This window comes from Macrosteles quadrilineatus, unplaced genomic scaffold (genome assembly GCF_028750875.1).
Source record: "Macrosteles quadrilineatus isolate MER2022 unplaced genomic scaffold, UCM_ALF_1.0 Scaffold_4__1_contigs__length_99947679, whole genome shotgun sequence".
In the NCBI taxonomy this organism is placed as follows: Eukaryota; Metazoa; Arthropoda; class Insecta; order Hemiptera; family Cicadellidae; genus Macrosteles; species Macrosteles quadrilineatus.
Window position 1 is genome coordinate 9,460,595 of NW_026542597.1, and position 20,705 is coordinate 9,481,299.

The following is a 20,705-nucleotide window of genomic DNA, read 5'->3' on the forward strand; positions in this document are numbered from 1 at the left end:
TTAAAAAGTTTAGGATTGATGTTATCTTTACGATAACCAATTTTTAAATTAAATAGGCTATACATATTTTCTTCTGTTAAGCAGTATGAACTTTATTCGTTGCCTTTGCCAATATTAAATGTCAAGTATAATCATAGAGGAATATTTCAGGTCAAGTATAGTATATTTACGTTTTAGTTAAATATTGATTCCAGAGTAATTTATCATTGTGCAAATACGATCAGGATTTTCATAATGAATTGAAAGAGTGTGCAATAATACCTAATTTGATGACTACTACAGTATAAATTTGTTTTCTATTGCACAAATATAAAACCACAAGTTGCAGCATACGTTATTTAGTATTGTGTTCGTCCCATGTAAGAGGACCGTGTCCCCAACCGTACCCATGTTAAGGGTTTACGGTCGACGAAGGATATATCAAACCTTTAATGACGTCATCAAAACGTCACCTGGACACGCCACTTGCTGGTTATCGCCGCATAAAACTGTACTACGAATGATTGCTGCAATAAAATCATAACGTAGTTTGCAGCGTAAACATGGATACCTGTTACGATTATTTAGATAACGTTTTAGTATAAATCAATGATTTGTTATGGTAAAAAAGAACTACGTAGCTCTCAAATGTGTCATTAATTCATGTTCTAGAATCACCTAAAACAATTATTTGCTAAATCTGCTATTGCCCTGAAGTATTTACCAACCTTGGTTTACCAAGCCCCAAGTACACTAACTATATTTATTTAGGAAAAATGTATTTACGGATGTCTTTTAACAACTAGTGGCATTTTGTATTCCAAGAACTCGTATGACCTTTTGCAAGGATACGAATATTTATCTCTTGTTCTTAAAACAAACTAGCTGTTACACACGGGCTTCACCCCGTTTGACTTCATAAGTATTAATATTAATATTAATATTAATATTGATTGGTAAAGATAAGCTGAAATAAACAAAATAGAATACAGTTATACAAACAAATAAGTACAGCTGAGGTATTTTTAACATTAGGTATATGGAAAGTTCCCTTTAGAAAGGATTTACGACCTTAAAGGGCAATTTATGAAACAATGGATAGTTTTGCACAAGGTTTCTCGTCATGATGAACATTTTAAGTATATGGTTTATGGGGGTGTGACTTGTAGTTTTCTCAAAAGTCCATAGGTACTTTTGGCTTTATAGACATCACTTTTTTAAACGTATGTAGGCTAGATAACATTTGTTCAGAGCATTTTTCCGTTTAAATGTTTTATGTTTAAGCTAAAAATACTTAAACAACTATGAATATTAATCCTCTGGACTCCAATCACATTATCTATTGCCGTGTTATTAATTTAGGTACTATATATTCAAAATATATTTTAACTTATCTATTGTGGAATCCCTCTAAAGTTGTTAAATATTTTTTTTTATTGGGTCACTAAGGAACTTTTCTTCAATTGAAGTAAAATGTTGTAGTTATGAAAAATAAAATGCTAATAATAATAACAACGGGAGCGTTTCTTAAAGTCCAAATTTCACAAAGTCCAACGGTTAAAATATTAAATAAACAGAGCGTTTCACAAGGTCCAAATTTCATAAAGTCCAAAACTATAACATTCAAATAATCACCGTTTCACAATGTCCAAATTTCACAAAGTCCAATGTTAAAAAATCAAATAAACAGAGCATTTAACAAGGTCCAAATTTCATAAAGTCCAAAACTATAACATTCAAATAATCACCGTTTCATAATGTCCAAATTTCACAAAGTCCAACGTTAAAATATCAAATAAACAGAGCGTTTCACAAGGCCTAAATTTCACAGGGTCCAACGGTACAGTCTGGGCCAGAAGTCTCTACAGTGGTTGCCACGGTCAGATAGCAGGCACCGTCCGCCGGCGCTCAACTACTGATTACTGATTACTCCCTGTTGCAGCAAACCTAAGTGCCTAAGTGACCTGTTAAACTAATGCTATTTAAATCGGGAATAAATGTGATCATTTTAAGGAGATATTCTAGTGTAAATCAAATAAGGGAAATGGAATTTCGATGAGTCTGCAGGTTTGCTGCGGAGGGGGTAAATACCACTATTTTTACTCTTTACAACGTATCTACGGACCCACAATGATGTTTTGTGACGCGCGGCAACAACACTAGATCGTGTAGTGCCTAAACACCGAACCACGTCAACCTCTGCAGCGACTTCTGGCCGAGACTGTACCGTTGGACCTTGTGAAACGCTCTGTTTATTTGATGTTTTAACATTGGACTTTGGGAAAATTGGACATTGTGAAACGGTGATTATTTGAATGTCATATTTTTGGACCTTATGAAATTTGGACCTTGTGAAACGCTCTGTTCATTTGATATTTTAACGTTGGACTTTTTTGTAATTTGGACCTTGTGAAACGTTCTGTTATTAATATTTTAAACGTTGGACCTTGTGAAATTTGGACCTTGTGAAACGCTCTGTTTATTAATATTTTAACCATTGGACTTTGTGAAATTTGGACCTTATGAACCTCACCCATAACAACGTAGGCTGCTCTATCTGTTTACTATGGTTATCAGTTTTATTTAATTTACTATTTTAAATTAAATAAAAGCATTTTCGACATCATGAGGTATGCAAAACAATGTGCTGAAAGGGATATACAGTATTAGAATTTGAAGACTGAAAGTATATCAACCATATTAGTGAATGAAAGTGGTCCGACATAACTAGGACACCTTTAAATCCTTATGTAATCCTCATAACAAGGGAGAGGCTAAACTCTGTAATGTGCTAATTACCAATACATACAGGACTGATTACACAGAGCCCTCATATATTTACCTTGGGATGATCCCTTGAGCGCACAAGTAGCTTTAGTCACGTCAGGAAGAGTAAACTGTTTATTAGTTTACGTCAACTTGAAGCTATATTAATTAACAATTTGTTCCTCAGGGCGATTGTGTTAGACATTTCAAATTTGTAATTATGTCTCTCTTTGTAAGTCTGTATTGATAATGTAAGTTGAATTTATAGCAATTTTGAGAAGTAGGTGTTTTAGTGAACAATTACATTTTATTATTGTATTTTTGTTATTAATTTATTTTATAACTTGCCTTTTGAAATGTTTTTCTGTAAACGCTAAAATGTAGCTGTGTGACTGTAAGTACTTAAGATTTAAATAAAATCTATGTCTGCATAGTCACACTAAGAGATTTTTTTCACGTAAAAGTAAGATGTAATGTGTTTTCATTTTCGTGGTCAAATTAAATATTTTCTCATGCTATTCTATTTAGATGATTTTTTAAGTCCTCATTTACATGAATGCATTGTAATATGTAGATGCTACAGGGTTTTTTTCTAAATCAACTCTGTATTCACACCACCCAGTGAACAGTTCCGTTATCTAGGCAGTTTTGTTATCAGTTGACCACCGCCCAGACAGTTATGGTAGCATGTTTCTCGCCAGTGAGCCAATGTTATCCTTACATACCTAGATTTATGACCCATCCAGCCATCGCCTATTGGACCTCGTAAACTTTATGACCATCGTAACAATCCTTCCACATAAGGAGGCTACGTGTATATTTTATGACAAATAAAGTAAATTGTTTTACCTTTATTCTTGTCATTTTATAATCACGAATGTGATTGTCAGTACAAGTATGGACATGTGTTTAACGAAATGTACTGTTAAAAGTTTAAATTTAATAGTTAGACAGTCTGTTATTCCTAGATCTCTTACCCATCTTAAACACATGTCCCCAGGTATTAGAATCAAATATGGAAATTAGAATAAGCGAATTCCATCCTCATGACATTTTCACTATTTCTTTAAACAAGTAAGATTTATCACCTATTTAAATAACACTGGTTTAATAGTACTTAGGTTTGCTGCAACGGGGAACATAATAAGGTAATAATTAAATGTTAAAAGATTAGGATGAATCATAGATAAAAGGAGTATAGAGTATGTCTATACTCCTTTTATTTATGGATGAATCCAATTTGCAAAATTTCATCAAAATATATAGGCATATATTTTATAAATCCATAAACAAGCAAACTTAAAAATACAAGAAGCTTATGCAAACTTAAAATAAACTAGTAATAAAATAAAATATTAATAAAATATGAATTTTAAATTATTTTTTTTATTTTCCATAGCCATTAACAAAAAAAAACAGAGGTATTTTAATTTAACTTTTACGTACTTAAACATTTTATAATTTTTTTTCGAAGAACGGCTTAGACCATTAAAAAACGAGAAAACTATTAAACAACCATCTTATGATAAAAAGGTATATTATATTACTATCAATATACGTGTTACTATGCATCTAATAGGCTAATAATTAGTGGTTGCTGCTCAAAACGAACTTCTGCCAACTTAACAGGGCAATGATTGTTTTTGGAAATCATTTGAACTATTAATAACTCAAAAATTTCGACCATTATTCGTTCATGTATAAAATTTTTAGTCAGGCTCTACTCACTCTTACATTTATTTATTGACATTTAAATCTATCAAACGTCATAAAGGTGGTGTTAAGGGAAAATATAAATATCGAACGAACCAACATCTCACACTGGACACGAGATAGTTTATTTTGCTGACAGCGCGAGTTTGAGCGACAGCCAGTTTTCCTGTTCATTGGTTTACAATATATTGTGGACGTTTGAAAGATCCCGTTATTTATAGCCATAGGGTGATGTGTTACGACTATCAAATAATCATATCATATTAAAACCGAGTATTATTCATAGTATGAGTATAAAAAAAGCTTATTTAAGAGGGTTCTTCCTGGTCAATTCAAGATGGTGGCTATGCTAATATGTCTCTACGGTACAAGTTCTCAACATTCTAAAAATATTTTTTCAATGATTGTGTACTTTTTCTGCTCTTAACATAGAACCTGGGTTTTCTGCTTGCAGTGGGTGGAGCAAAAAATGTTTAACTATTACTTAGAAGCTAAAATCACATGTGAAAAAGACTAATTTTACGGATTTTCAAAATGATTTTGTAAATACTTTAAAAACAATCATAAAGTTTCAGTTCAGCCAGTACCTAGTTTGGATCTTTGATTTTACTGTTTATTTCAACTCGATAAACACTTAATGCCAGGAGGTTCTTATTTGTAGTACCATACATGGTAAACAGCGGTGGGTGGAACCCTCTTAAGTAAAATGAAATGGTTTCGGTAATTGAGACCATTTAGACTCTAAAACTATTATTTATACGTATTACAAATAGTTACGTTTTGTTTTCACTCGCTGTTTCGGACAAACGTTTTGTTACTCGTGGACAAAGTAACGAATCCCTGGATTGATCACACAATCTATCTCCGGTGTCTCTGCTAATACTCTTCCTCTCTCTGTTTACAACTACAATGCGAACAAAACAGAATCCATTGTTCCATGATTTACAATTGTTTACACTCTTAAGTAATAAATATACATTTTCATGGTATAAAATTATATTTATGTGAAAATGTAATATTATAAAGTGCAGAGTTTCAACCACTGTGAAATATAAATGTTAAAAATATAGTCCAAAGTTTAAAGTAATATTTTGCTAAGATAGAATTTTTTTAACTTAAACATAACACCGTTAGAAAATTTTGAGGACGGAACCTGTACTTGTCACTGAATGCTTATCCTACAGACAATATTAAGCTGAACATTTGTATTTGAGTCCGCAATTAAATCGGTGAATGTTTTTTTAGTTAAAGTCATGAAACTTCATAAACGCAGAGTGTTGGAATTGTCTCAATCATGTTTCAAAATGTTTTGCGTTATTAGGCCTATTCGACATTACTCTTTTGATTGCCTAATGAACTGGATTTGATTTATTCCGGTAACTGATTAAAAGGCAGGGAAGTGGGTCGACATCTTGGTCGCAAAACTTCTCTCAACCTGTTTTCATTGTTTTCGGAGTAACTCTTTTTCTTTAAACACAAGTTGTAAATAAACATTTTTAAGGTTCACTGGATATTTACGTATCAGCTGAGAAAAATAATTGGCCATTAGTTCACTATCACAAATACAACATGCCCCACTCTTTGCCATATGTTACAATTTGATTCGCCTAGTTCGTCAGTCTAACTGTCACATGACTTTCTGTTCAATTTAACTATTCCAATTAATTATATTGTATTTATCTTTGAAGGATGTTTTATCTATGTTAGTTCAATACAATTACCTCATAATAGCTGCAACGGTTAAATATATTTCCATTGAATAAATGTTATGGTTTGTATGCTCAACCTTGTTTCATGAGGCCCTTTTAAGTGGTTCCTAGAAGCCGTTTCTCTGGGGGAGAGGGAGTTGAGTAACATTTCCACCAATAGTAGTTAAGTGTTTAAATGTTATGGCTCAAACACATTTACAAGCTACACCCTGGCATTTTTACACTAAGATCAAGTCTAGTCAAGTATACTGCACTCGCTCGATATATGTTATTAAAACATTCTAGAAAGATTGAATTTTTACCTAATATTCATACGTTAGCTATAGTGGATATTTTTTAAAAATTGTAACTTGTTATGATTTAAGGAACCCTTTAAAATGTCACCTCGAGAATAAATCACGATTTAAACAATCCCTTTCATTTGGAAATTTAAACTCGGAAGGTGAAAATTGGTAATCCAAACACGACAGTCGTGATAGGCCGGGGGAAAGCTTCTCGAATATTTGCTCTTGGGATAATCCTTTAAGTCTACTGAGTGGCTCTTCATCATTAGGCTAGCTGGATTGTTGAAGTACAATCTAGTTTGTTAGGGGATAAAAGTATTTTCTCTTACAAAATGTTGACTAACGCATAAAAAAACATATAATGAACATTTTAGATAGCTCTAATATGATAGTTTTCTGTTTTTTCACAACATACTTGATTTCTTACTAAATCAAGGTAATCAACAAATACCCCTAGGGTTTTCACTTTTTTTCGTGAAGACATCTGAGCCGAGATTAGTACAGTAAAAGTTTAATAACATGCATCTCTCAGAGGGTTGTAAACAATTCATTTATGGATTATTATAAGATTGAAAACACCTATAAAACCGATTTCAACTGAATGCCATATTCCATTTCAAACGATGAATATACGTGTATATCACACATTTACATTCCAATCAAAACTGAAAGTAAAACTTCAAAAATATACCGAATCGCTAGTCAAGTTGTACGACGAAAAGACTGAAAAGTCCAATTCTCTGTTTGGAAAATCTAGTATAGGTGACTTGTATAAAAACTTAAATCCAATAGAAAATAGTTTTACCATTTAGTACAAATATTACTATTATGATGCTGATATTATGAAAACGAGTAAAAAGAGCAAATATTCTCATGTTATTACCATGTTTCAATCTCTGTAAGACAAAGTTTTTAAATTTGGCAAACAAAATGTATTTTTATCCATGGATATGAAATAAACTCATTTGAATAAAATTAAAATTTAGAAGACTTTTGTCCATCTACCTTCATCAGTATTACGGGATATGGGTAATGGTAACCGGTTTCATATATGCATAACAAACACCATCAGACCACGAAGATGATGAATAACTTCCAACGACATCTCTTCATCTAATTTTAAATTTACAACGCAGTTTAAGGGGTTTATACTTTTTTAATGTTCCAAACATATTTTTACCAACACTTAAACACTGTGCTTTTCCGTGTTTATACATTAATCTCAAACCAAATTATAACCTTTGTCCAACTTGGATAACAAATTATATTTATTAAAACATCCTTTCGAAGCTGCAAAAAAATGATCAAACAACACACGAGGGGGTATAACAGTAGCAGATGTATATCTGTGTGTGTGGAAGGGCTGAGGCCACGGGGGGAATATCCACCACCTCTTTACCGCGAGTGTTAACAGACATGAAATATGCATCAGAACCACGCGTGTAAAGCAAATCACACAACCATGTAATATTCAACATGGGGCGAATCATGTTATAGACCTGTCAAACTTACATAATGTTTGTAGAATAGCATCTACCGCTACTCAAACATGTGTTTATGATTTATGTATTACTTTCAGCCGAGTAGTTTTATCTGAGCATTGCAGTGCTGTGTCACAGTGAAATAGAAACATGGGAAGTTTTGTGACGATAAAATATCAACTTGGTTGTATTACTACCACTGATTATGCTGAAAGTTATTTCTTTAAATACCCAGTTTCATTAATTTGAATTGTTGTTTGAAAAAGTAGAAATGAAAGCATTTTAAAAAGTAAGGAGAGAAAATGAAAAAAAAATATTGTTTTGGTGTTGGTGATGAACGTCATTCAGTATTTAGCATATAAAGCTTAATTCGATAATTTCTAAAGCTCAGGAGCAGTCATACTCATAATTATATAAGTAGATATACTGTTCTTTGAAACAGATAACACACAAAATTAGTTCTGTGATCATAAATAGATATTATAATACTTCATAGATTTCTAAATGCATTTTTTTCAGTGCCTTTTCCCTGGTTGAAACGCAGGCAGATTAAGGACATGGGTGGGATATTTGTGTACGAGTAGGCTATATTAGTTGTTAAATACCTACAACCATGTAGAAAGAGAAAATGCCGCTTTCATATGTACACGTTATAAAGCTCTACATTTATGTACTCCTCGTATATTAGGATTATTTGTATTGATATTTTAAACTATCCGCTTTGGTGTGCATTGGTTTTAGATTATTTTAATTTCGGATACGAAATTGAAATGAAACGTACGTGTGGTTTTGATTAGTGATGATAGAACTTAAGTAAGCATAATACCACATGATTTACTAATTTATACAATATGTTAATTTTGTATTAGCATATCATTGAACCCACCCATGTTTTGCTCTTACATCATCTTTTAAAATCAGTTAACAGATAATTCGATTTGATGTAAGCTAGACAGAGGTCAATAATAACAACTTCAATTCCTGTGTACAGCTTCAAACTTTAAAGTCAAAGAATAATGTCACTTTTGACGAGGAGAAATAATTTTTCACATTCTATCTCCACAGTTTACCTACATTTATACATATAGAGCTGCAAAACGTATACATATGAAAGCAACATTTTCTCGTAATACATGGTTGTAGTTAATTAACCACTAATCAATATTTTGATAAATCGTTCTTGTTTTAGGTGTGTAAGATTTGTGTTTGTTCATGCCAATCCCTATTTGAAAATTACCGTAAATTGTTTAAAGATAATAGAAGGACATAAGTCACGGGCGAGGAGCATTTCCACCCGTTAGCTTTTATGATTCATTTCAAAATTACGTCCACATTTTATTCATCCGTTTAGAAGAAAAAAATGTTTTTGATTACTTGGATAACTGTTGAGTCAAAACCTTCCTTCCTGATAATATTTGAGTTGTATTTTTGTTTTTTCTTTCGCTTATATAAGATGGACTACAATCGAACTCTTTCTGTGTCAAATTAAATATTGATTAATTCGTATTTTACTCACGTAGTTTTTTTTTTTTCATTTGTGTTTTATTTTGTTGCAGGACCAGCCATGCAGTGTTATCTTATACGTCTGAAAAGTGAATGCTGAAACTTTGGGGTGAGTAAAAATAAAATAAAATAGCATATTGTTTCCTAAATAAATATAGACAAATATTAGTCAACCTCCACTTTAATCAATCACCTAGGGTTATAATAGCTGTTTATCCATAGTTGTTAAACCTTAAAACATTATTATAATATTTCACTAGCTGTAGTCTAAGTAATTTGTGTACTTGCCGCAAATGATTGACAGTATAGGGTCAGTTTTCAAGTAGATAGGTAGACAAGGTTTTGTTGTGATAGGTTGCTGTGTTAAAGCTACTGTTTGAAGCCTAGTTGTATATATTGTTTTTAATTTTGTAATAAAACTACTGTGGTAATGGTGACGGGCTGGACTTCCCAACCACGAGTTGCTCCAACTACCAAAAATGTTTGTTTCCCGTACAGGTTCTGTAACCTCAGGGCTTTATTGTTCGTCATTTAATAAAATAATTAGTTAGATTTATGTTGTGAAGAGTATTGAGTTTCTAGTTTATATTCGAATAAATAAAATAACATGTAATACTTATGTACAATCTTAGTGTATATAAATATGTATTGTATTGTACCTGTTGTATTTGAAAAGAACAATAAAGAGTTTTTCAATTCATTCATTCAATTCAAATTGCTAAAGCACTACACTTCAGTTGTATAAAAATAATAACACCAACAACACGTGTATGGTCAGTCTACGTGTTGTTCTTGTCAGACAGTTAATCACAAACAGATACAATAGACCCAAAGGCCGTTCAAAGCCCCGACTCAGCACCTTATTGTGTTTCTAATTTAACATCGGCTCAGCCCTTTGATGCTCTAACTAGGTTAGTTACGTTTCTAACCCTTCCGCACCTTCGTTATCACTCTTACCTTATGTCCTAGTGAATTTTAAGTACCTCCAGTACACGGTTTGTTCCAGTGGGAACGCTTATTAATATTTTTTTACCTAAGGAACATTCTCTGATAAAATATTAATTCAAATTTGTCAACGAACTTATGTTTTGAAATTGATGGAGCAGATAAAAAAACATGTACGTGTTTTGATCGGTTTTGTATGTTAGGTAATTATATGAAAATAATATTTTCTATTATTTGCTGTGGTTTCACTTCAAGTCTAGGATGACCTGGAGAAATGTGCCAAATTATCCCAGGTGGAAAATCCACAAATTATCTGGCTTCAAAAGAGTAGAGGGTCTCTCAATGTAGTAGCCCGGCTAATTCAGGAGTCTCACTACAGATTACCCTCATGTGTGCGTGACATTGTTCCTGCTCTCCTTAAAAAATAAAATAGCTACCCTAAAGGCATCTAAGGTGTACATATATTAACCTTAGTTTATATAGCCAATCCATTGAATTTTTGACAGCAAAAAAACCCTACTGCTACATAGGAGATAAAGTTTGGGAAATGAAAACGAACATGAAGCATTAAGAGATTGCAAGAGGGGAGGGCTTGAGAATGAGAAGAAAAAGAAAAGTCAAATTCATTATCAAGATAAGTACTCTGTTGCTTGACAAAGTTTAAACAGAGACTTAATACACAATCCGAAACATTAGCTAATGAATATTGCCTGTTCCTTTCAATTGTATTAACTTTGTGTGTATCTCTTTTTCATACAATGACGACATGATTACATTTCTCTAAAATGAAAAGTATAATATGGAATAAAACGTTGCTTATATATTCAAATGTATTTATATAAGCTATATACTTGTAAATATCACATGTGAAATGTCTTTTGGGTGAGTTACAAAAGTTTTCCTATGTAACAATGAATCTAGCATGTGATATAATGTGTTATATACAATGGTGAACAAGCTTTGTTTAAGAGTAAGGTGAGTATTGTAAGACCATGTTATGGGTACAAGGTAATAAATAATGTATAGTGATTAACAAATGTTTTATTTTTCCGTGAGCTTGGTGCAGCTGGTTCTTTTTTGCATGCTTATGATGTGAAATGTTGAACACATGTCTTTTGGGAAGAGCATGGTACGACTGTGTCCTGTGTACGTGCCAATAATGTACAGTGACCAATCATTTATACGTTTCAGGGTGGACTTATTACAATTGTATCAATTTAACAACCTATGTGTTTTTGAATGAGCATAGTGCAACTGTATACTGTGTACGTGCTAATGACGTACAGGGACCAACCAACTATGTGTTTCAGAAAGACCTTAGTATGCTAGTGATCAACCTGCTTATGTGTTTCAGGGTGAGCATGGTGTGGCTGTGTCCTGTGTACGTGCTGCTCTGCACGATGACATGCACGTGCGGGTTCGCTGCGACACTGAGACATGCACGCCATCAAGCCGCACCTCCGCCCGACAGACTGCCCCCGCTCGACATCCCTTCTCGGTATATGCAAACTTTAGTGTTTTTTAGGTTATATTAATGAAGGGTTTCCCGGTTCAATCTTAATAAATTTCTAGGCCTTTTTGATGGTTCCAAGCTATTCCCAGCTGTCCTTGATGGGTTATTAACAAATAATTGTCCCGTCTAAAGTTGGTTCATATGTCATCTCACTTTGTTTTAAATTCATATTTAGGTACGTAGAATTTTGACACTATCTATATGCAGTAAAATAACAATTAAGACAGTGACAATTGGAGTTAAAATATATTGCATACCAATCAAGTGTTCGTTATCTTCAACTGCATTGTGGTTTTAGGTAACGAGGTATAAAAATATCTAAACCTAATATTTGTGTCCGTAAAAAGATTAAGACCAGTCTTGATCAGTAAATTTCAAACATATTAGCATTACATTCTATACTACATGGCATTTAATAGCGTAGAATCTTTAAATAACCTATACCCTTTATAAGCACAAAAGCGGCCGGTCGTTGCAGTACATGTGTTTATCTTTGAAGACAGTTCTCTTAAAACCCTTGCCTAGACAAACACTGGTTGGTTCACAGGGCCTTCATTGCGTTACTGGGCCTAACGTTGTTTGTCCGTGACACAGGCAAAAGCTTTTACTTTACTCAGTTTTCACTCCCCCTGATTACGTGGAAGTGAGTTGTGTGTTGATCTTTTCTTGTTTCACTGTTTTGTCCTTTCATCTTTCTGTTTGAGTTGATACAGTGTCTTAAACTAAAAATTGGATAAGCATTTGATTTTTTGTCATCTTCTTGCTTTATTTCCATTTGCTTTTTTCAGGATATCATAAATTTCACAAAATGTACTAAACGCATAAACCGTATGCAATGTAAGGCCTCTTAATATTTATTTTACTATTCTGTTGCTTACTTAAAATACAAAACGTCTAATGTCGGTGAAATATGAAAACGGTATGCTAGAAGAATTAAAATTCATTATTGCTTTGTATAGGTAAAGTTTTTCAAGATCTAAAAGTAATGATGAGAGAATGTATTTTGTACAACAATTTAAACCGAATGTAACTGTGCAGATACGATATGGACATGACGGATGACGCGGTAGAGGACGCGCCCGCGCCGGAGGACTCACTGCTGATACACACGCTCAAGGGCAAAGTGAGAGGTCAGACCATGACAGCAGCTACAGGCAAACTAGTGGACGCCTGGCTGGGCATACCTTACGCACAAAAACCCATAGGTAAGTTCATAAATCTGTACTGAACCTGTTTATAAATTCCATGGTGAATTTATAAATATATAAATTTATAAATTTATAAATTTATTTACTGTTTATAAATTGGTGCTTCCAATTGTGGTAAATTGATAGTTAATCTATTGATGGGCTTATGGGAACACGTGATTTCGTAGATAGTTTTAATATGTGTAAGCAAAACTATCGTCGTGATTATTACGTGTGTAATACAAGGTAATACTTACAGAAAGTCTGTTATACTGGTACAATATTAAGACAGTTTATTTGTTCTCTAGGTCCACTGCGGTTCAAGCACCCTCGACCACCCGACCGGTGGGACTATGTCTACAATGCAACCAAGCAGCCCAACTCTTGTGTTCAAATCTTCGACACCGTGTTCGGAGACTTCTCCGGTGCGATGATGTGGAACCCAAATACCCAGATATCCGAGGACTGCCTCTACCTGAATGTCGTGGCACCTAAACCTCGTCCTACCAACGCCGCGGTCATGGTGTGGGTCTTCGGAGGAGGGTTCTACTCGGGATCCGCCACCTTGGACGTCTACGACCCACGGATCTTAGTTTCAGAAGAGAATGTTATCTACGTGTCGATGCAGTATCGCGTAGCTTCACTCGGATTCCTGTTCTTTGACTCGCCAGAAGTCCCCGGGAACGCGGGGTTGTTCGACCAGCTGATGGCGCTACAATGGGTCCACGACAATATCCATTTCTTCGGTGGAAATCCACACAATGTGACGTTGTTTGGAGAGTCAGCCGGTGCTGTATCAGTGTCTCTTCACCTTCTGTCACCCCTCAGTAGAAACTTGTTTAGCCAGGCCATCATGGAGTCTGGATCAGCGACAGCGCCCTGGGCGATCATATCGCGTGATGAGAGCATTCTGAGAGGACTTAGACTCGCTGAGGCTGTAGGTTGTCCACACACGCGTGGCGAGATCAATGAGGCTGTGGACTGCTTGAGGAAGAAGAATGCCTCGGAACTGGTTGAGAACGAGTGGGGGACTCTAGGGATTTGTGAGTTCCCTTTTGTCCCTATTATAGACGGAGCGTTCCTGGACGACCTGCCTGTGCGATCACTTGCCACCAAGAACTTCAAGAAGACAAACATCTTAATGGGAAGTAACACGGAGGAAGGATACTACTTTATTATATACTACCTCACTGAGCTCTTTAGGTGAGTAATGTTTAATACACATATTTAGTAGATTATACAGTTTTAAATATAACCCTGCACTTTTATACTTTTTTTTATCAATTAGTAAAACTCTACAAAATAAAACATTAATTTCAATTGGATTGTTATCTTCTCCAAATCAGACATATTTTCATAAAATCAGATCCTTTTTAGTTGTGTGTAATGGCCATATTAACTTTTACAAATAATTTGATGTATTTATAACAACAGAGAATTACGTGAAAGAATTATCCATTGTCTACTACATAGTACCAATAAACAATGCTGTAGAATCCTATGTTTTAATGACCACTTAAATCATTTGCCGTACATAAAAAAAAATAATTTTAATCAATTACCATTGATTACCTCCTCTTCGTCTTTGATCTGCCAATGCCGGATAGACAGCGTCAAATTAAGATGCAAAAAAACAAAAATAAACAGCAAAACAACAACACAACAACAAAAACAATCATAGGCTACAGGAAGGAAATAGGTTTTAACATCCCCACAACTACTAATATGTTAATTTATGTTGAACCTGTTAAAGTTGTTTCAGAAAAAGAGGTCCGATACATCCCAATTTCTCACAGGTCTTTAACAAGTCTAGTGCTAATGGACAGCATAACTAGAATACCAACAGTAATTGATAAATGCATTATTCCAACAGGAAAGAAGAGAACGTGTACGTAAACAGAGACGAATTTCTTCACGCGGTCCACGAACTCAACCCTTACGTCAACAACGTGGCTCGTCAAGCCATCGTGTTTGAGTATACTGACTGGCTCAACCCTGACGATCCTATACGCAACAGAGACGCCCTTGACAAGATGGTAGGAGACTATCACTTCACCTGCAATGTCAACGAGTTCGCTCACAGATATGCCGAGACTGGCAACAACGTCTACATGTACTACTTCAAATACCGCAGTATAGGTGAGGCCTCTTTTAATTTATGTTGGCATGGAATTAGTTTTTTAGTTAAGAGGAACGTAAAAGACATGGTATTTGCTTTAGGGCTTTAGTGGCTTTTAGGCAACTCTTCGGTAATTCGATAGATGTCAAGTGGTATATATGTTTGAGAAATGTAACGTATTTCATTATGTATTGTGGATATTGTACTTCCATACGTGGTTCTGAAAGTTTTTTTTTTTTTTTTTTTACAAAAGAGTGAACAATCAAGTCTCACTCATTCAAGCAAGTCGGGCGTAAGGCCTTTCGTAGAAAAATAATTGAAGCTTTCCCAAGCGATATTTTTTAGAAATATTGCTTGTTTGTCCATGTCTAAAGTAACGTATGTGCACTCACAACCCTAGTCTGGGTTTTATCTCATAATTCAAACATCAATGCATATTACTCTTTTGCTCTTGACATCAATGATGACCTAATCGTAGTCTCTCGCCTAATTATTTAAGATGAATATTTTACAGTCAAAACTTCGAACCTGTTTGTGTGGGAACATTTTACGTGCTTTCATAATATTTTTAACTTTTCTGGCTAATTGATTCTAGTTGAAAGTAAAATAGCTTAACAGTACTTAATACATGATTTCTAGGAAACCCCTGGCCATCATGGACGGGTGTGATGCATGCGGACGAGATCAACTACATCTTCGGGGAACCCCTGAACCCCGTTCTCAACTACCACCCTCAGGAGGTGGAGCTCAGTCGACGCATGATGCGCTACTGGGCAAACTTCGCTAAGACTGGGTAACTTAAGCAACAAGTCAATTAGAGATATTAAAAAATGGGACTGTAGTATGATATGTAATTAATTCATTTTTTTAATTTAATTTTTATCTTGATCTATACACTTTCTTTCAAGTATTTTATACAAAATAAGTAAACGAAAAGCCATTTCATTCTAACAAACAAAATACAGAGGATAATTTTACTAAAAGCATTGATTACCGGTTAATTGCGTCAAAATATTGGTCATTCAGAAAATAATCGTTTCTATTACAACTCACGTTTATAGGGTTACTTTATATTGACAAGGGTTTTAAGTACGTATTTTAGCGTACAGCAAGGGAAGTCGTTCTAAAATGAACTACTCATCCTTAATCACCTTGTGATTGATATCTCACATGCATTATTTTTGTTTACTTAAAATCGGGTATCAGGTGTTCCCTTAATAATTTTTTGGTACTTAAGTATTATACGCAGGCCACCCTTATACAACGCGCTGCGGCGGTTAGGTTTGGTCATCATGAAGCTTTTATGACTTGTCTGGTTCGATTCATAACGAAAGTAGGAAAATCCTACAAACATATTTATAGACCAACCTAACCTAACCACCGCAGCGCGCTGTAAAATAAGTGGCCTCCGTATAATACGTAAGTACCATTTTTTTTTTTTTTTTTTTGTCAGAAGGTATTTTTAGCTGGTATCAAAGTGGGAAAGATGTCCCAAAACCTCACATGGGCTCTGTAGCATACCCAAACTACTATCTTGCGGAGGGTACTATGAGAACTGCTAACGATTTTACTAAAATCTCTCGCATTCTACTGACGTCTGATGATGAAATGTTTTGACCCAGAAACCCCAGCATGTCGGAGGACGGGACCTGGACAGCTACCTACTGGCCTGTCCACACGGCCTATGGTCGAGAGTATCTCACTCTGGACGTCAACTCCACGGCCACTGGCCGGGGGCCGAGGCTTAAACAGTGCGCCTTCTGGAAGAAATATCTTCCGCAACTAATAGCTGCCACAGGTATGTGGAATGTAACTCAACCAAAAGAATTTATAAGCTTTTTTAAATGAACATCTACATTCAAGTCTAAAAATGTTAATATCGTGTATGAGTTCTCCCCATACGGTTTTTCACATTTAATAGTACAACGGTAAATCCAAAATTTAAATCTAAAACCATGCTGGACTTTGCCTCACCTTTGGCCAAATCAATTTTACTTTGGGAGCCTTCAGTATCAGCTGCTATTTTACATCCACAATATTTGATCAAAATAGATTTATTAATCAATTTATTTTGTATATAGTGAGGTTAGATATAATTTTACTCTTAGAAATGGCTTAATGGGCCGAAACATGTTGAGTTTATAAAATAAAACAATTCAATTCATGGTACTAGGTAGTATTAATTAAAATTATATTCATATTAAAACGTTAGAAAATAAAGATTTTTTAGATAATTATCTAAGTTTCTAAGCTTTTATACTAGAAACTTACAAATCACGAAAAATCGGGCCATTGCTATTTAACCAGAGATTTACAAATAAAATCAGGAATAACTACTTGCCTCCTCTAAATCTTATTTTGCTGACTAACATTTTGATATACCGTTGTGCAAGATCGAATTCTTAGAAAATTAAATTATACTGCTTGGAAACCACGCCACATATTATGTGTGCATCATAGAAACATGTTTTACATGCGAGACGTATTTTATTACTCCATTGTCTTAATTAGCTGCAACAAACGATATTTTTCTTTGAAGATTCCAATAATAAATTTAATGTGTTGTATATAGTTCAAACAACTTGACTTGACCCCACTCTCTGTTGTGACCCACTCTGTGTGTTCTGTTACAGAGAAGCTGCAGGCGCCTGTTGTGGAGACGTGTGCAGGCGTGGCGAGCGTGATGGAGATATCACACGTCACGCTGTTCGCTCTCTCTCTCACACTCACGCTGTGCGCGTGGCTCGTGTAAAGTGCTCCTCGTAGTGCGACTAGCCGATAGATTGTACATACCGGCGACGACTCCCCTAAACGCCGTGTTCAGGGGGATCTCGCTTCGTTTTAAAGCGTAGATGACATTTATTTTATTTGTTATTTGAGGATATTGAGTTTGACAATAAGTAATATTATGAACTATAATGAATTGCCGCCGAACACGGAGTTCACACAGACAGTCGTGTAACATAGAGAGTGTATAAAAGTGTATAAACAGATATCACTAGTGTAATCGTCGTCGCTGCTATGACCGTAGTGCCGCGTCATCACCGAGTCAACCACCTTCACTTGTCGTGTTAGGGATGTTACAATGAGAAAGTAAAATGTTTAGTGGCCTTTCCTAATGTTTGTCTTGTTGTTGTATGCAGTCGGATCCTTTAATGAATAGTTTAACGCTGATCCCCATTTCCGAACTATTTAAAGTATTTAATTTTAAAGATACACAAAAGCTTAACATATTTCAATATTCTAACAAAAAAGTTAAAAACATTGCACTAAATTTCAATAATTTATTTAACTTTTTGGATATTTTACCGGCACAAATAACGAAACCTCAGCACAAAAACCTTTACCAAACTTGCATCTGCAGGAAACAATAATAAGGTTCCTACTATACTTTGGAGTTTTAGTTTGGTCATAGATTTGCATAGTTTTAGCGATTTAAGTAGATGGATACACAAATACGTGCAAATTGTATTTTACTTGCCTGCCAATGAATGTATACACATACATATATTTTCATCCACTATGTACATATACACATATGTACACTGAACAAGTGTTTATTTAGTGTGGCGACGACGACAATGTACATACCCTAACATATCCTCGTCGGTCACTGGAGCATTGGGACTAAAAGCTTTATTGGGGGGAGGAGCCTCCTAGCGATCGACACACAATCCAAATGTGCAGTTTTAGAGCTGTATTATTAACGAAAGCATAACGCGATAAGTCGATACAATTAAAATCAGTGAAATCGAATACTAAACACGTTCAATTATGGTTGAAAACTTAACACAACTTTAATTCTATTCAAAACCAACTATTAGTGTTAAAGCAATGAAAATATAAAAATATCCAATTTTGGTAACTTTTTTCATGATTTCAGCTAATTACAAATTGCTCATTACTTTTCCAGTAATTTTTGGGATAAAAAAACTTACTTTTAAAAACAAATTGATTACACATTCAATTTACAGATGTTTTTTAAGTCACATAAGATTTGTTAGCAAATTAAAAAAGTTGAGAATTTTTATTGGTTTTAAATCAACTTCATGAATCCTATATGTTTTGTAATACCAATAATTTTAAGGGAGTAAAATAAATAAGAAATTTGACAAATTTATAATAAATTGTGTCATACACAGCTCCAAGACTGAACTTGAATGTACATATCCTACACAGGTCATGAGGTTTCTCCCTTTTCTTCTTTCTGTATCTATCAATGTACAGTAGCGCTTGAGCTTTCCGCTTCCTCAAACTGTATCGTTCATCAAATGGTTTCTAGAAACTTTACGTTTTTACTAAAAGGCTCGCGTACACACACTTGAAAGGCCAAATTAGAAACTCACATTCAATTTAATAAATACGAGTATTGCGGCCCTGGCACAAATCATTCTCATTAACAGCACAATTTGTAGCATCGTATTTACGACTAAGGTATTTTTCTTAACTTTTATAAATCATACTTTTCACATTGATAAAATAGGTAATAGTAAGCTGTTTGTAAAATTTTTTAACCAGTATTTAGCTCGAAAAGTATTTTAAACTACAAGAGTATATGATATAATTTTAAGTATTTATGGGGTGATTTTGTATCACAGTGTATGTAGACCTAATTTATATAATAATAAGAAATAATATTTAAGCAATCAAAATATTATTACATACCTAATTTATTTTCAATATATTTCAAAAGCTAGCAAGTCGTTAGTTTGAATATTCCGTTTGATCTCAATCAATTAGCTGCCAGATTCAAAGCCAATAGTAATTTGATTACAATATTTAATATTTAAATAACTTAATGCGCTTATTCATTACAAAATAATCAACTTTATTCAACTTAGTATATTTTTTAAGATTAATAGATTTACACTTAACAGAGGTTATGTAAATTTATCTGTTGATATTAAGAAATAATTTATCTTTACCAACGACTTTCAATTGTATTATTATTTAGCTGACTGTTTTACCGTTATGTCGGTCTGCTTTAGGTGTGCAAGATATCAGAGAGTATGTCATAGTTGTTTTTCGATTAATTGTATATAATCTATAGGTAAATGAGCTGTATTGTATATATGTTATGTTATTGTATAGTGCTTTGCATTCTATAAACTGTTTGATGACTCGGCCTTCACCGTATTATTGTATAGTTCTGTTGAAATACAGCTAAATACCATCTTTGCAAACGTGTTTTTTATTGTTTCCATACTTAAGAATAATATCTTCTGGGGACAGCTACATTTAAAGGGTCTTTTAGTATAATATGAGTAAGAAAATATAAATTGCCATAAAGACGTGCAATGGAAAGGCTTTTCAAAAATATGGCAAGAGTCAGTATCAATTTAAATAGAAAAGAATTGCAATTGTGTGCCTCATTTTCGGCCCTAGGTATTGTAAAGATAAAATAATTCAATTGTGCAAACTTTCATTTAAATGATAAGCAACTCAGGTTACTTATTAATCCTGAAAAGACCAGCTTAACATAATTAACAAATAAAAAGGAAAAGGA

General features: G+C 34.1%; 1 protein-coding gene across 1 annotated transcript in view; it reads left to right on the top strand.

The window, feature by feature from the left end:
• LOC128991989 (acetylcholinesterase-like) overlaps positions 1-20,382 on the top strand; it is a 347,082-nt gene extending 326,700 nt beyond the window's left edge. Inside the window, exons 4-11 of the mRNA XM_054415314.1 lie at positions 9,489-9,544; positions 11,735-11,878; positions 12,932-13,098; positions 13,389-14,283; positions 14,954-15,219; positions 15,839-15,992; positions 16,822-16,997; positions 17,833-20,382. Coding sequence (XP_054271289.1) covers positions 11,742-11,878; positions 12,932-13,098; positions 13,389-14,283; positions 14,954-15,219; positions 15,839-15,992; positions 16,822-16,997; positions 17,833-17,951 — 1,914 coding nt within the window. The 5' untranslated portion in view covers positions 9,489-9,544; positions 11,735-11,741 and the 3' untranslated portion in view covers positions 17,952-20,382. The remainder of the gene's footprint in view (positions 1-9,488; positions 9,545-11,734; positions 11,879-12,931; positions 13,099-13,388; positions 14,284-14,953; positions 15,220-15,838; positions 15,993-16,821; positions 16,998-17,832) is intronic.
• The last annotated feature ends 323 nt before the right edge of the window (positions 20,383-20,705 follow it).